At 36.0% G+C, this 17040-nt stretch overlaps 1 protein-coding gene across 1 annotated transcript; it reads left to right on the forward strand.

The window, feature by feature from the left end:
- Nucleotides 1-8668: 8668 nt before the first annotated feature.
- Nucleotides 8669-16266, forward strand: BAG6 (BCL-2-associated athanogene 6). Its single transcript, XM_082872111.1, is given in 9 exon segments — nucleotides 8669-9261; nucleotides 9264-10639; nucleotides 11151-11505; nucleotides 13865-14042; nucleotides 14178-14438; nucleotides 14788-15267; nucleotides 15303-15549; nucleotides 15710-15953; nucleotides 15956-16266. Coding segments are annotated over 9 exon segments (3831 nt in total). The 5' UTR covers nucleotides 8669-8774; the 3' UTR covers nucleotides 16159-16266.
- The last annotated feature ends 774 nt before the right edge of the window (nucleotides 16267-17040 follow it).

Genomic DNA, 17040 nt, shown 5'->3' on the forward strand with positions numbered 1-17040 from the left:
ATACTAGCTTAAGAACAATCAAGATGGTCATTGCTTAGGTTTGAACAAATAGTATGCTCAACACTCAACTATCAAAAAGATTAAAAATATAATAAAAATAAAAGGAAGTAAGAAAAACATGCATCTATAGATAAACACGCATCTATAGATAACATGTATCCTGGTATAAAAAATAACATGGCGTGAACGGAAGAAACATGAAACAGTGAAACAATCACAAACCTATTTATACCAAATTCCAAACAAATCAGAAGACTGCTGGGAAAGAGGAAAATCAGAAGATTTGGCCATATAGCCAACAACGAATACAAAGAGGTTAGAAAATTCCCAATAATGTTCTTCTGTAATCATGAAAATAAATAATGTAAATAGAGACAAATTATGTGAGGTGTGTGTATATTCTTTGTTTCTTCTGAAAAGTACTCAACTCAACAAATCAATATCCCAATTATTTGGGGTCAATTATTTCCTCCAATTGATTCTATTTGAAGTTATATCCTCAATTAAATTTAAGTTAATCATGTTATTTCTTATCACCACATCTCAGGTTCTCCTCGGTTTTCCTCTATTTTTTTTTTAATCACCCTCCACATGGATCAAATTACTCCTCAATTCACATGTTCAACTTAATAGGAATCGTGCAATCACACAACCATCTTGATACTTTTCCACTTTTTTGTACAACTGGTCACCTCATCCACATAGAACTAGTTTCCTATTTCAAAATCCATTTCTTCTTAATTATTCTATTCTTAAGGAGAGCTAAAATTTCTTGTCTTTAAAAAAAAATGTATTAGAAAAAAAAAATCAATGGGGATGCCACTCATGTAGACTGTTATGTAAACTATGTTTTAAATAATGTGATTCGCAAAACAAGAGAGTTCCCATTTGAATACAAACAAATTATTGAAGATGTGTGACCTATTGGGAAGAAAAATATAAGAACAAAAAGAAGATGCCACACACCAAAAAACTAAGGCAAAAAAGAAGAAGAGAGAGATTCCATAAAACTTACCTTCAATGCCTCTCATGCAGTAGCATGATCTTTTGGTGCCTGCACAAGGAACAATGAAATAACACATTGTCCTCAAAAACATTTGATAGAATATCCAACATACAACTAGTAAAGGCCCAATGCCAATTTTGCAGTTTCATCTCCAAGGTCTGAAGCTGCAATCCAGTCAACTGATGGCTTCAATGAACATGCAATACAAGCATGTAGATAGAGAAAAACGTGGGGTGCCATTAAAATAATTCATAGCCACATCATTACTTGAAAGGGAAAAATCGTAGATATTTGGTATATTTACATAGCAGATAGCTTTGAAAAGAAAGAGCATTCATGGTAAAAACAAACACTCATCATCCTATTGTCCTAACAGTTGATGAAACAGAGCTTCTTATTCCTAGAGAACAAGTTTATCAGAAATTTCTTGCCACAAGCCTAAGATCCTACAATCAATTTTAACAGCTTTTTCCTTGGGCTATATTTCGATCATTGACTTGTGGTGGGAAAAGTCAAGAAGAAACTGAAGTGAAATAAAATTTTTTTTTTTTTACTTTCCACTTGATAAATCCATGATCTGAACATAACACTAATTTGTGTTGGTGTGATCGTGCAGGTTTGTCACTTCTGAAATCCCAACTAGAGAATAACAGCCATACTGAACAAGCATAAAGGATATCAAAATCATTCAAAAGCAGCATAAAATGAAATATTTTCAGAAACAAAATATGAACCAACAAACAATTAGCACGTTCAGTGAGAAGAAACAACAGGACATCAACATTCAAATATCAAAACCATTCATAGAATTCACAGGATTGATTTCAATAACCAAATCGACATTGCACCATCAGTTCAGCTTGAGAGAGAGACAGAGACAGAAACAGAGAGAGAGACAGAGACAGTGGAGCTCACCGATCTAAATCGCTGAGATGAACTTCGATTTCGATTTCGAGAGAGAACTTTGAAATGGCTCTGATGAATCACCAATCTGTTTCGTTGAGACCATGCTGAATCTCTGAATCACCGAGCTGAATCCCTGAGATTATTAGGGTTTAGACAGCAGTGAAGCTCACCGATCTGAATCGATTCACCGATCTGAATCTTTGAGATCATTAGGGTTTAGACAGCAGTAGAGCTCACCGATCTGAATCGATTTTGAGAGAGAACTTCGAAATGGCTCTGATGAATCACCGATGTAAGATCTTCGAAATGGCTGTGACTTCGATTTTGAAAGATCTTAGACAGCGCAAAGAGAGAGAGCTCCAGATTTTCATTTTCGCTTATCAGATCAAAATAGCTTATTATATTCAAAATAAAGGTTGAAAAGACGGAGATAAAGAGCGCGTGGGACAACACCATTTGAAGGCGTTCAGAAGCGTCTTCTATTCATGAAACGGCGCCGTTTTGATTAAACGAAAAGGTGACGTTTACAAAATGTCATTAAATATTTGAAACAGTGACGTTTTCAAAAACGCCTCCAAAACAGATATTTCTTGTAGTGTTAGTTTAAAAAATATTCATATAAAAAAAATCAAAAATTCATTCTCATTCAACTTACAAAGTTAAAGATTCATTCCTATATACTATAATTTTTATATATTTTTTTTAATTAAAAAATATTTCTCACACATTAATTTTTTAACTCATATATTTGACCCAAGATAGGAGTTGATTTTTTGATTTTTTAATTATTTTAATTTAGAATTAAAAAATCTCGTTTGTGATAAATTTTTAATTTTTATGAGAAAAAAAATAAAATAATTATGAGTTAAATGTGATATTTTGTCTTATTAAATTAAAAAAATTATTTTATTTTTTTTATAACTAAAAAAAAAAAAAAAAAACCTAACATGCCCAAAAAAAAAAAAAAAAATTAAGTTCCGATCGGGGGGTTAGAAATTGGCACCTTCAAGTATAGTTCATAAATTCAGGAAAATTATTATTGGATTATTGGGTATTCATCTCCTGTACCACTTGTTTCAGTTACAAGGAATCCTTTCCATCCCATCTACCACCTCCACCAACCAAACATTGCCACCTATGTAACACTACAAAAAAAAGTCTAGACATCTTCACGAATTGGGTTCGTACAACTACCCGATTGCAAATACTTTGTAATAGATCCAGTTGCCGATGAGCACAATCCCTGTCCATCTCTGACAGCTCTTATCGACTACGACTCACACGTGGCAAAATCTAAGAGGACTGATGTGGCGCGAAACATCTAGAGACGTTTCAACGAATTGAAATCACGCAAAACATCTAGAATACTTTGTAATAGATCCAGTTGAAGTATCGGATACTTAATTTTAAAGTATCAGATACTCGAAGTTATATATTACTTATAATATTTTGTTTAGTTCTTTGATAAGAGGAATATACTGAGAGTTAAAGTAATAGAATTTGTCAAATTGATGTATCCTTGTTGTCTCTCTCACTTCTCTCTCGCTTTTTCACTCTCTCACATTTCTTCTCTCTGCTCTCATTCTTTTTTTGGTGTTGGCATGTAAGGATGATGTTTAATTTGCATTTGCATTTGCATTTGCATTTGCTTTTGCTTTTGCTTTTGCTTTTGCTTTTAGTTTTGGATGTTTTATGAATGTTTGAGCACTTTTAGGTTAATAGGAATCCCTCTACTTATTTATTAATTTACTTTAAGTTTTATTTTCATGCATATTACATTATTAAAATTATATAAAAAAAATAAAAATTATGAATGTATCCCCGCTGTACCCGTATCGTACTTTTTCAAAATTTGACATATCGCCATATCCACATCCCCATATCACCATATTCGTATCCGTGCTTCCTAGGCTATCATTAATGACTTAAAAAAGTATATTTGCTGAAATTTTTATTTAAGAATGATTTTTTGGCTTTAGCTAAGGTCTTGTGATATTCAATGATGAAGGGGAACAAGTTGAAGCTATTGACCTTGAAGACTCTTAGTTTTATAGGAATCTTTCTTCTTTATCAAGTTGTCTTTTGCTTTAGGTTTTATTTCTATGCATACTGCATTACTAAAAATTGTTAAAAAATATTTTTTATGAACGTATCCCCGCCGTACCCGTATCCTAGTTTTTCAAATTTTGTCGTATCGCCGTATCCGTATCGTATCGTATCCATATCCCGTATCCGTATCCGTGCTTCCTAGGTAAACACCATTGTTATGTGGTACGAGGAATTTGAAATATACGAATCTCTATATATCAAGTTTAAATTCTCATCGTATATTCAAATTTTAAACATTATAGCGTACGAGGAATTTGAAACATACGGATCAAGTTTAAATTCACACCATACTAATTGAAATTTTAAATATTAATTTTTTTTTCTTTTTCTGTAATAAATAGCATTTATTTTTTGATTTATTATTATTTTTTATATGATTTGGAAATTTTGAATTTTGTGGGTATTTGAGACGTGAGATTTTTTTTTTTTTTATAAAATTTTATGTGAAATCTATGATGTGCTGCTCCATAAAAATTATTGTAAGAAAGTTTCAATTATTTTTTTTTTTTTTTTGTGCGTGTGTTATGTTAGTTTATGGTTGAAGTTACAAATGGCAAATTCATTGGGTTTGATAAGAGTTATTTGTGGTAAGAAATATTTATCATAGTTGGTTTCAGAAAATTGAAATTATTATTTTTTAGTAAATTTTTTTAATATTTTACATAATTTTTTTATTTTTTAAATACACCTAATTTAAATATACTTCAAAAGTTTGATATTTATTATAAAAAAAATTTAAAAATTTACCAAATATAAAAATTGCACAAAAAAAAAATGAAGATTTAATACATTTTTATATTTTGTTTTCTTTTTGAGTATATTAAAATTAAAAAATTTTAAAAAAAATTGATTACAATATTTTTAAAAATCATTAAAAATATAAAAATACGAATTTAAAACTTATAAACTGTTTTTGAAAGCTAAAAATCAAACTAGGTTGTAAATCATTTTACGGTATTTAGTGGTAGAGTGTGTTCTATTTTCACCTTTTAAAGGTATACATCATAGCTGCTCTCAATTATTTTTTACAAAGAATACTCAATCTATTGATATAGTAATTAATTTTTTTGAAAATTTGTCATATTAATGATCTATGGTATGGTATTTAGTGGTAGAGTGTGTTCTATATGCACCTTTTTAAGGTTTACATCATAGCTGCTCTCAATTTTTTTTTACAAAGAATACTCAATCTATTGATGTAGTAATTAATTTTTTTGAAAATTTGTCATATTAATGGTCCATTTGTTTGAAAGTGGTAAAATCAAGGCTTGTTGCATTGATCTGAATTGTTTATGTAATTTGTTGTTATAGTAATTTGTTGATTTGATATTGGTTTTGGATGTTGTAGGGAGTGTTATTTGATTTCTCTTGTGAATGTGGTATGAAGTACATAGACTGCATGTTCCTAGGTTCTGATTTTTCCTTTTTCATTAGGGGTGAGCATGGTCCGGATTGGACCGGATTGGGGTAAAACCATGACCAATCCGTTATCTACGGTTCTTGAAAAATTGGAACCAATCCAATCCGTTTAAATCATGGAACCAATCCGAACCAATCCATTTAAATACGGATTGGATCGGTTTAGGACCACGGATTCACATAATTAAATAACAAATATATATATATATATAACACTTTAATTTCATAAAAATATAAACATAGCGCTATATCATTTCCATAATAGCAACATGTTTTTCTATAATAGTGACATACTGTTCTTGAATTTAAACAACCATAAGAAAATACAAACAAAAGTAATAAAATAAGATATTATACGGTTTTAGGTTTGAGTTTAGATTTTATATAGAATAAGAGAAGATACTATGGGGGAGGATGTATAATAAAAATATAGACTATTTGTATACGGTTCGGATCGGTTCCAATCCGGAACCGTGGGGTTCAATCCGGAACCAATCCGTGGACTACGGATTTTTAATTTTTCAATCCAGAACCGAACCGCGGATTCAAAAAACCAATCCAAACCTATCGGATTGGACTGGACTGGATCGGATTACGAATTTCACGGATTCCTTGCTCAGCCCTATTTTTCATGGTGGGTTTGTAGTTGGGCTAATTTGTTTTGCATTGTCTTGAAATCATTTCAAGTAACTGAATACAGTTAAAATGATTGGAAAAGTGTTTGGCTAGTGCGATTATGTATTCTGATTTCTGTAACAGCATATTTATGATACAAAGAAAGTGATCAAACATTTGATAAAATATGGGTCATTCTCTATTGTGTATAGAGCAGTATTTATTTTGTAAAAGATCAGATCAGTGCCTATTAATAGCTCCAACCTATGTTACATGGACTCGGAGTATCGGGTGCGGGTGTGGGTGTGTATCCAAGCGTCAGACCTTCATAAATTTAAATCTTAAGATCTTGGGATATGTATCCAAAATTGGATATGGGTACGGGGACACATCATATGCACATATATATTGCATATTATATAATATTTTCGGATGAGATGTTTTAAATTATGCAGAAATATATTAAAATTAAATATGATTGAGAAAAAATATGAAATTTTTATATCTAATTCATCTATTAGTCTAAAAATATTGCTTTACTAACAAATATGAGTTTCTTCTTCTTCATGTATTGTCACAAATTAAAGGATCTGAGTGTCTAAATTGGGTACGAGTGTCGGACACATATCTTACACCCTTACCCTTGTCATATCCGGTGGACACGGGTACTTTGGGGGAAATAGAAGAGTCTGTGTAACATAGGCTCCAACTGGCTCAAATTCTGTTGTGTTTTCAAAGCATCCATCTTGGTCATTTTTTAAATTTAAAGAATTTTTAATGCTTGTTTTATAAGAAGTTGCTGAAAAGGCCAGTTTTTGAAAGCTGCAATTCGGACTAGTCTATGAAGCACGGATACTTCAAAAAGGGAGACGTATCCGTATCGGATATCGATACTCGTTGGATACTCGCGGATACGTATCGAATACTTCTTAAAAGTGTCGGATACTTCTTAATTAATTTTTTATTAATTTTGAAGTATCAGATACTTAATTTTGAAGTATCGGATACTCGAAGTTACATATTACATATAATATTTTGTTTAATTCTTTGATAAGAGGAACATAGTAAGAGTTAAAGTAATAGAATTTGTCAAATTGATGTATCCTTATTGTCTCTCTCACTTCTCTCTCGTTTTCTCGCTCTCTCACGTTTCTTGTCTTTGCTCTCATTCTTTTTTTGGTGTTGGCATGTAAGGATGATGTTTAATTTACATTTGCTTTTGTTTTTAGTTTTGGATGTTTTATGAATGTTTGAACACTTTTAGGTTAATAGGAATCTCTCTCTTTATTTATTAATTTACTTTAAGTTTTATTTTCATACATATTACATTATTAAAATTATAAAAATATTTTTTTTTTTACGAACGTATTCCTGCTGTACCTATATCATACTTTTTCAAATTTTGACGTATCGCCATATCCGTATCCATGCTTTCTAGGTAATCATTGATGACTTAAAAAAGTATATTTGCGGAAATTTTTATTTAATAATGATTTTTTGGCTTTAGCTAAGGTCCTGTGAGATTCACTAATGAGGGGGAACAAGTTGAAGCTATTGACCTTGAAGACTCTTAGTTTTGTAGGAATCTTTCTTCTTTATCAAGTTGTCTTATTTTTATGCATACTGCATTACTAAAAATTGTAAAAATAATATTTTTACGAACGTATCCCTGCCGTATCCGTATTCTAGTTTTTCAAAAATTTTCGTATCGCCGTATCCGTATCGTATCGTATCCGTATCCCGTATCTGTATCTGTGCTTCCTAGGGACTAGTCTGGCTCAAGACTTGAGCTGTTTGCTAGTTTATGTGAAAACACTTCCAGCTCTGATTTTTGTTTACAGTTTCTCTAATTTTGGATTCTTATTGGCTAATGTATTTTATTTTATTGTGTTGTATATGTAAATTTAATGATATGTATATTCCAGCTCTGATTTTTGTTTACGGTTTCTCTAAATTTGGATTCTTATTAGCTAATGTGTTTTATTTTATTGTGTTACATATGTAAATTTAATGATATGTAGATCTATATTTATTTATATGTTTAGTTGATGTACAAAACAACAAAGAACATCATCACATATAGTTGAATCATATTAGTCATCAACTTGGAGAAAGGGATATTTAACACATTGAATATAAGTTATAAGTGGGAAGGGATTGGGTCTATTAATTTGATGCTAAAGAGGGTTTCTTTAGATGATGGTGGGGGTGATGATTGCCTGGTTTATTATTAGAGTGAGTGAAGGGGAGTAGGCAAGTGAATGAGAAATTAGGAGGAAGAAAAAGAAGAGGACAAGATGAGCAGAAATAGAGAGTAAGTGAATTAATGAAATCCAATTTTGTTGGTTTGATTTTGTTCTGTAATTGTGCCAAAGGGCAGTTGGTTAATACATAGGGGATTGGTTAATACATAATTGATTTTCTTATATTATTTTTGTTTTTGGTTCCATGTGAGATTTTATTCTTTTTGTCAATTGAAAACCTATTCGTATTGCTATCATATTCTGTTTACTTCTTGTTGAAAGGAAAATAAGTTAAATAATCTTCTTCTGAAAAATCTGTTGCTCATAAGGATACTTTTACAGGTAGTATGTGTGTATTATTATCTATAAATTAATTTGCCTTTTTTTTTTTCTTCTCTTTGTTCAGTGTGTGAGAAAGATTTTCACTCTTGAAGAAATAAACTAGCAGGCGGTTCCGATTCGAAAAGGTTCATAAGATGTATCCGGCCTACAGATGCATGGACTCGTTTCCCCATCAGAGAAATCAAATGCCATATACACAGCATTATTATCCGAGCTTCGAAGGTATTCCATATCCACCTCAGGTCAATGTGGATCCATCTAAGTCTCCTATAACATATGAAACCTGGCCTTATGGTGGCAGCTATGGTTGTTCAATTCCTGTGGGATGTCATGGTTGTTGCAACCATAACCATTTCCCAAGTTATGGTGGTTTCAGACCTCCTTATCCTCATTTTCCATCGCCATCACCGTTTCAGTGTCACGGAGGTTATCCTTCTTTCCCAGAAACCTATCCTGTTCATTATGTTCCTTTTGCACATTATTCAGTGGATCAGCCATGATTTGAATATGAAAAGAATCACTGTTGTGGATGCCCTAATCACTCGTGCAATAAGAAAGAAGATAAGCATGTAAAGATTGAAGAACATGAACTAGAGGTCAAAAACAAAAGCAATCATTCTTTGGTCCCGTTGAGTTTAAAAATTACCCATATCCAATTGTATGGATTCCTCCAGAAGACATGAAGAATAGAGAGCAAAGAGATAGTACTGCGCCAAAGTTAAAGCACAGGGACGAGTATCCTCCTGATATGAGAGCCCATGAAAATTTGGAACATTTGGAACACGAGCCTAATGTCAGGAGCGGGTGGTTTCCATTTGACATCAACAACATGGGATCTCTGAAGCATGGAGGTGATAGAAACAAAGTTCAAGATCAGCCAAATGGCGATAGAAATAGAGCTCAAGATCAACCAAACGTGGACAAGAATCAATTTCAATTTCTGATATTTTGGTTGCCTTACAAGCATGAAGAAGATGAAACAAGGGGTGATAAAGAGGCAAAAGCGGATCACGAATTTGCTGAAAGATCATCTCCCAATTTGAAAGTTGCGTCGGCACAACTTCCTAGCAACAAGGTTGGTTTGAAGGCGACGGAAAACAATGTCAATGGGAAGACAAATGATGTCAAGCAACAGGAAGAGCTACACAATACGGGGAAGACCGAGGAAGGTGAGGGAAAAGCCAGAGGCATTACTGTGAAGGAGATAGAACATAGTGGAGATAAGAAGCCTTCTGATGATGGTACTAAAAGACAGTCTCCTTCTCCACAAAAGACATCTAAGCTACCTCCGGTTTGTTTGAGAGTTGACCCCTTGCCAAAGAGGAAAAACAGTCATGGTGATTCGAGGTCTCCTAGTCCCAGTCACAAAGAAAAAGCACAGGAAGCATTTGGTGATAGGTCCGAGTCCACCTCATCAATAAAAGAGAGTGAGGAGGTAGAGCCGAATAAAGGGAAGATAAAAGTAGTTAAGGTAGTGGATGGCATAACAAAGCAAGACACTGGTGAAGATTGCAAAGCTCAGACTCCCATTGGAGCTCCAGTGAATTTGTTTCCTAAATCTGGTGAAGATGTTTCAACGAACCAAGACACTAGCAAAGTTGTAGTATGTGATGATGTGAGAGAGGGCAAAGAAGTCAAAGCACCAGATGCAACAGTAGAAAGTCACTTGGGTGATGGTGAATTGCAGACCGAAGATGATGAAGGAGCAAATAAGGCAGAAAATGAGATTCCTAAGGAAGAAGACAGAGCGAAAAGGAAGAATTTGTCAGAGGCTGATGCAACTGTGATTATTCAGTCTGCATATCATGGATTTGAGGTCAGGAAATGGGAACCATTGAAGAAACTGAAGCAAATCGCTGAAGTGAAGGAGCATGCTGCTCAGATAACAAGCCGAATTGAATCTTTAGAGTCTTCATTTGATATCAGGAGTGATGACATGCAAAAGTTGATAATTGGAGAAACCATAATGAGCCTTCTGCTAAAACTAGACACCATTCAGGTATGTATACAATATGTCTTGTACATGCTTAACTTCCACTTGTATGTTTCATTTTGCACATCGTGGAACTATCCAAAATTTGTTTTCACCTTTAATTATAATGAAACTTCGATAGAAAAATTTATAGAAACGAATAAGATTGATGTGAACTTTCTTATTGATGCTGATTACCGAGAATTTAAAGAGAAATATAGTCATTTCTTGACTTTAATTTGTGACCTTGATAAGATATTAAAAATGAATAGGATCTTGAACACTATGCATCCAAGCTTAAACATGCACATGAACACAATTTCCATGCATATATTGGTATCATGTAAAATGATTGTCAAGTCGTTTGCCATCTGTTGTATGTTTGTAATTGATGGACTCTTAAATACATCTAGACAACCAGCTTTGTGGGATTTGTTCAGTGTTTTCGGGAAAATTTATCTTCTCTTTTTCCTATGGCCCTTATTTTTTCTGGTTATGAAATAATCAGAATGATCTTAATCTGCATTTGATTTACCAGGGCTTGCACCCAACTGTCAGGAATTTTAGCAAATCCGTGGCAAAGGAGCTTGTGAGCCTGCAAGAGAAACTTGATTCTCTACCTACCAATAAATCCGAAGTGTCAAATGTGAAACTTGCGGAAGATCTTTCTATGAATGCCAAAGGAGATTCTTCTTTTGAAGAAACGGGAAATGGAAACAGCTTTGCTGAGACTCAGAGTAATCACAGTAACATATCTGATTTAGTAGAGCCTAGTCAATGTCAAATTTCCATTATCACCGAAGCAACATCTGGCTCCCAAATTATGGAAACTTCAGAGATGAAGTTGGTTAAGAAAGAAGCATGCGAGGAATCTGAAGATGTTGAAATTCAATGTATAAAGAGAATTGTATTATTGATTGATATTGTTGTGTTATCTATTACAAATGGCGAGGGGCTCCTTATATAGGAGATGTAGTGGAGTAGGTGGTAGTAGGTGGTAGTGGTAGGTGTGTAGTAGGTGGAAGTAGGTGGTGGTAGGTGTAGTAGGTGGAGTAGGTGATGGTAGGTTTTAACAGCCCCCCGCAAACTCAAGGGGGATAGGAACTAACCAACTTGAGTTTGGAGAGAGTAACAAAACAAGAAAATAATCTGAAAAATAAAAAATGGATAGGAGACACTGTATGGTCGTGTCAGACCGTTGTAGAAGACTGTATGGTAGAAGACACTGAATCGTGTCGGACCGATGTAGAAGACAGTTTATGGGGTCATGTCGGACCGTTGTAGCAGACAATGTTGTGACAGTTTACGGAGTCTTGCTGGACCCTTGTAGAAAGTAACCGGAATCAATGTCGGGACAGTTTACAGAGTCTTGTCGGACCCATGAAGGAGCTAACCGGAATCAATGTCGGGACAGTTTACAGAGTCTTGTCGGACCCATGAAGGAGCTAACCGGAATCAATGTCGGGACAGTTTACAGAGTCTTGTCGGACCCTTGTAAAAGTCACACCCTCAAAAGGTGTGCCCAATTTTTCAAAAGGCGTGCCATCAAAAGGCGTGCCCAATCCATAAAAAGGCGTGCCATCAAAAGGCGAGCCCAAGTCATAAAAAGATGTGCCGGACATGATGGCGAGGCGCGTCACCACATTGGCTTGCGCGCCCGTTTTGTCGTCTGGCGTCAAGTGGCGCGCGATGCGCGTGTCTGCCTTGGCTATTTAACCAAGACGGATGCTGAGGCTGAGGCAGAGGCTAAGACAAAAAAACTGGCTAAAAACTTCTGAGAAACTCTTCGTTGTCTTGAGAGAGATACTCTGTAACACTCTGTAACCAACCCTTCTCTGAAACACTCAGCAACACATAACATGGCCTCTTCGTCCCGTAGTCTGCTCACTCTCTTTCCCGACCTCAACGAGTCCACAAGAGAGGTAACTGGTGCGGTTGCCCGTGAACCTCAACCAAGCGCCCCTGAGTTTGCTCCGTTGACCTTTCCTATGTGGTCTGTGGAGCAAAGAATGGCAGCGCAATCAGATATTGAGGCGAATCAGTATACATTGAAGTCATGTGTTGAAACCATGACTGCGGTCACAAACTTGTCGCACCGGCTGCAGAGTAGGACAAATGAGATGCAGCAGTTAAACGCCCAACTGGCTCTGCTCCAGCGCATGTATAAGGATGCGCGAGCAGAGATAAGTGTGCTAAAGGCAGAAAACAAGGAGCTGAAGTGGAAGGCCACCGTTATGTTCCGATTTGGAGGTCCGCCATATGCTGTAGTGGAGGAGCAGGGTGGAGTGATCGTGCCCAGTGGAGTGGGAAACACGGAGGCAACACCGTCAAGGGCCGCCCAGGACGGAGGCAAGAAGAAAAGACCGGCGGAATAGGCGAAGAAGTAAGGTCGGTGGGTGGCCGTCTGCAGAAAAGAAAAAACAAATCTTTTTGTGTTGTTTTGTTTTGTTGTTGTTGTTTTTTTTTTTTTTTTTTTGTGTGTGTGTAAAATTGTGATCGGGGTGGATCCCTGAGATGAATAAAATATGGTTTTTTGTGCAAATCTATATGGTATGAATGGAATTTGAAAAAGATTAAAAATAATGTGAAAGAAAAACGAAAGAGTGGGAAAATAAGGAAAGTGGGTCACGTGGTTTCGGGGCCCACGGTTTTGTTAAATCCAGGAATGGTGTTTGAAGTATTTGTTTTGTTTTTTTTTTTTTTTTTAAAGAATAAAAATAAAATGAAAGAAAACAAGGGATAAAGAAAATAGATAAAAAATATTTGTAGATGGATTATATGAAAAACATCAGTGTGATTGTTTCAAAATAAAGTTGGGTTAGTGCCCCTACAAAAAAATATATTATTGGAGAGTGGGTATGTAAAAAAGATTAAAAGTGATTTGGAAAAAATAAATAAAAAGAATTGATTTTGAAATCAAACGGAGGAGAGAGAGGGACAAACCCATGTGATAAAGTGGAGAGAGAGAGAAGGTGAGAGTAGAGAGCATAATAAGGAGTATGGGGTCTGTCGGGTGCAGGAGAGGTGGAGTATTATTTTATGAGAGAGTGAGAGGAAGTGATAATAAAATAAAGAGGAGGTGCTGGAGTGGGGTTAAGAAAAAGTAAAGAATATTTTTGGAGAGAGAAGTAGTGTGCATGAGGGGAGATGAAAGATAACACTCAGGAACTAAACAATTCATCTCTCTCTGCACTGCTGTGTGGATTCAACTCTTTCTCAGATATTCATTTTCATATATCATCATGGCTCCAGCAGCAGCAACAGCACCTGCAGATTCAGTAAATCCTAGAGATGTTTGTATTGTGGGTGTTGCACGTACAACAATGGGTGGATTTCTTGGTTCTCTTTCACCTTTACCAGCCACTAAGCTTGGATCCATAGCTATTGGCACGACTCCAGCGATTTCCCATGGAGGTGAAGTTCTGCCATGGTGAGGAAGGTGGTGGCGCCGGCACGGAGCTCCGTTGTGAAGGTGGTTTTGCAGTCGGCGAGTTTGAAGTGCTGTCCAACTTTGCTCTCTGCCCCCACGAGAGAGACAGAACCTGTATGTTTCAAAAAATGGGAGGTTCAAGAACGCAGACCATCAAGCAGTGGTGAACTCAAAGAGCAGCAGATTATCCATAGCCACATTCCAGAACCCAGCTCCAGAGGCAATAGTGTACCCATTAAAGATCAGAGAAGGAGAGAAGTCAATAATGGAGGAACCAATCACCTTCCCAGACATGTACAGAAGGAAGATGAGCAAAGACCTTGAACTTGTTAGGCTCAAGAAGCTTGCCAAAGAGCAGCAGCACTTGGAGAAAACCAAATTGAGAAAAACAAATCGGTGGCTGTCGTGTGGGCCGACGGAGTGAAGGTATGTGTAGAGGTCCGGCGGGCGGCCAAGGCGAGACTGCCGCCCGCCGGTGAAGCAGAATGACTAGGTTGTTAACCTTGCTCTGATACCATGTTGAAATTCAATGTATAAACAGAATTGTATTATTGATTGATATTGTTGTGTTATCTATTACAAATGGCGAGGGGCTCCTTATATACGAGATGTAGTGGAGTAGGTGGTAGTAGGTGGTAGTGGTAGGTGTGTAGTAGGTGGAAGTAGGTGGTGGTAGGTGTAGTAGGTGGAGTAGGTGATGGTAGGTTTTAACAGAAGATAAAATTATAGCATCTCCACTGCAAAGAAGTCGCAAGCTAGTTGATAAACTGAAAGATGATTTGAACAATGAAGTGATTGATGATGGTGAAATGATGATGTTGAAGGCTCAAACTGATGGTTCAGAGCTCAAGTCACTTGTTGAACCAATGCCATCTGCTGCAGAAGAGAATGTAGACTCCGCAGTGGTGGGGACAATGCCTTCTTGTCTGGGTGATCAGTCGGCAGCATCACCAGAGTTTAATCAGGAACTTGTTATCGAACAGTCTCCAAGGCATGAGCTAATTGAAATAGGGAACTGCGAGGTCCTACAAGGCAAAGGCGAAGTTGAGTCTCAATCAGCAATTGGCATAACCACATCAATTGCAGAGGCAAATCAAGTACAGCAGACACTTGATGCTCTTAATGATGCGTCAGTCATTGTAGATCTGAAGCATGAAATTGGAGAAGAGAGCGATTTTGAAGGTCATGAGGATGTAATGGCTGAACTCAGGAAGCACAAAAAGAAGTTGGTCATATTAATGAGAATGTGAAAATCTCCAGGGCAGATGATGAGATTGGTTTAGGGAATGCACCCATTGAGGATGCTAGGCTCAAAATAGAGGAGTTCACAGTACAAAAACATGGAGAAGAAAAAAACAATACCAATGAGCTCTTGGATACTTCCGAACCAGAGAAACCTCAGCCACAACTCGCATTTGCAGAGGATGAAATTCATGATGGAGAAGCTTGTAAACCAGAGGAACCTCATGCTGAGTTTTCACCTCTAGAGAATGAAACCCATTGTGGAGTAGCTTCAAAAACAGAGGAAACTTGGCCAGGTCTTTCACCTGCACTGGGACAAGAAAACGACGACAGTGGGATAACTAATGATGAAGATAATTGTTCCAGGCAAGATATCAAGGAAACCAAGGAATGTAACGAGGAATCAGAAAACCAAGAGATTGTAGGGGACAGGCTTGAATTTTAAAGAGCTTGTATCGGTTGCTGGCAATGATAAAGTCACTGAACAGCTTTGTGGGTCTGAAACCTCTAAAGAAGCCCTGATCGCAACTCAGTTTGTTCCTGCCGATGCAGAGGAGCTACCTCAGGTTGAAGGAGAGCTTTTCCCAATGTCTCCAAATTACAGTCAAGTCTCTTTGGGAAGCAAAATGGGTTCAGAAAGTGATGAAAAGTTGGTTGAAGAGAACAAGAAATGAGGGAGATAATGGAGAAATTGATTGAAACTGGGACAGAACAGTTGACTGCGATATCTAACCTCTCTAGTAGAGGGAAGGATTTGGAAAAGAAATTGGCGAGGAAAAAGAAATCGAGGACAGGGCGGTGCAGAGCTGGAACTGCCCGTGTTAAACATGCAAATGATGCTCTAAAAGGTACAACACATGGAATTGCAGTGTAAGAGTGAAAATTACATATGTGAGTGATTATGTTAAATCTGATATGGGATTGAGTTTTGTTGTATCCTTCCTTGTAATAATATCTACAACTCTTCTTTGTTTCTTTGTTATTTTCATTGATTGTGTTGGTTTGACAGTATCTCTGTACATTAGTCTGCCTTCTTTGAAATAATTATATATTCATCTTGTATGTTTTGGCATGAATGACTTTAACTCACCAGAAAGATCATTTCAAAAATTATTTTTGCTTCCTAGAAAGGTTTTAAAAAAAAATGTGAATAAAGAGTCTATTTTTCATCCCTTGTACCATTTTAGTTTTTAATGATGTGGTAGTGACATTATTACAAATATAAATATCTTTATAAATGTTTTATTTTAAAGTAAAAGGTTATACCATTGAATCGTATTTATATGAATTTTTTATTTGTATGTAATCACTTCAAGAGAAAATACCATTTGGCCATTGACTAGTTTCTACTCTAGATTAATGCTGTGTTTGGTTGGGGGATTTGGGAAGGGATTTGGAAAGGAAAATGGAAAAGGTGTGTGAAACTAGGTGAAATATAGGCATGTTTTATTCACATTTCACCTACCTTTTCCATTTCCCTTTCCAAATCCCTCCCCAAATCCCACAACCAAACACAGCATAAGTAGTACAAGAACATTAATTCAAACAAGGAATTAGATTGGCCATTGACATAGTGATTTACCAAAGGGTTTTGGTACAGAACAAGGAACAACTAAGGACTATCCAAAAAATGCAAAGTAAGCTGCAAACTCACAAAAGGCCAAAGAAAAATTGCCCCGGGCACATAGCCCTCAGCTTCATCTAGACCAACCCAATTGTTCCTTGGGCAGCAATTGTTAAGTCCTCCTTCAGCCAC

Source organism: Camellia sinensis, chromosome 5 (assembly GCF_055761805.1).
Source record: "Camellia sinensis isolate YWXY chromosome 5, ASM5576180v1, whole genome shotgun sequence".
NCBI lineage: Eukaryota > Viridiplantae > Streptophyta > Magnoliopsida > Ericales > Theaceae > Camellia > Camellia sinensis.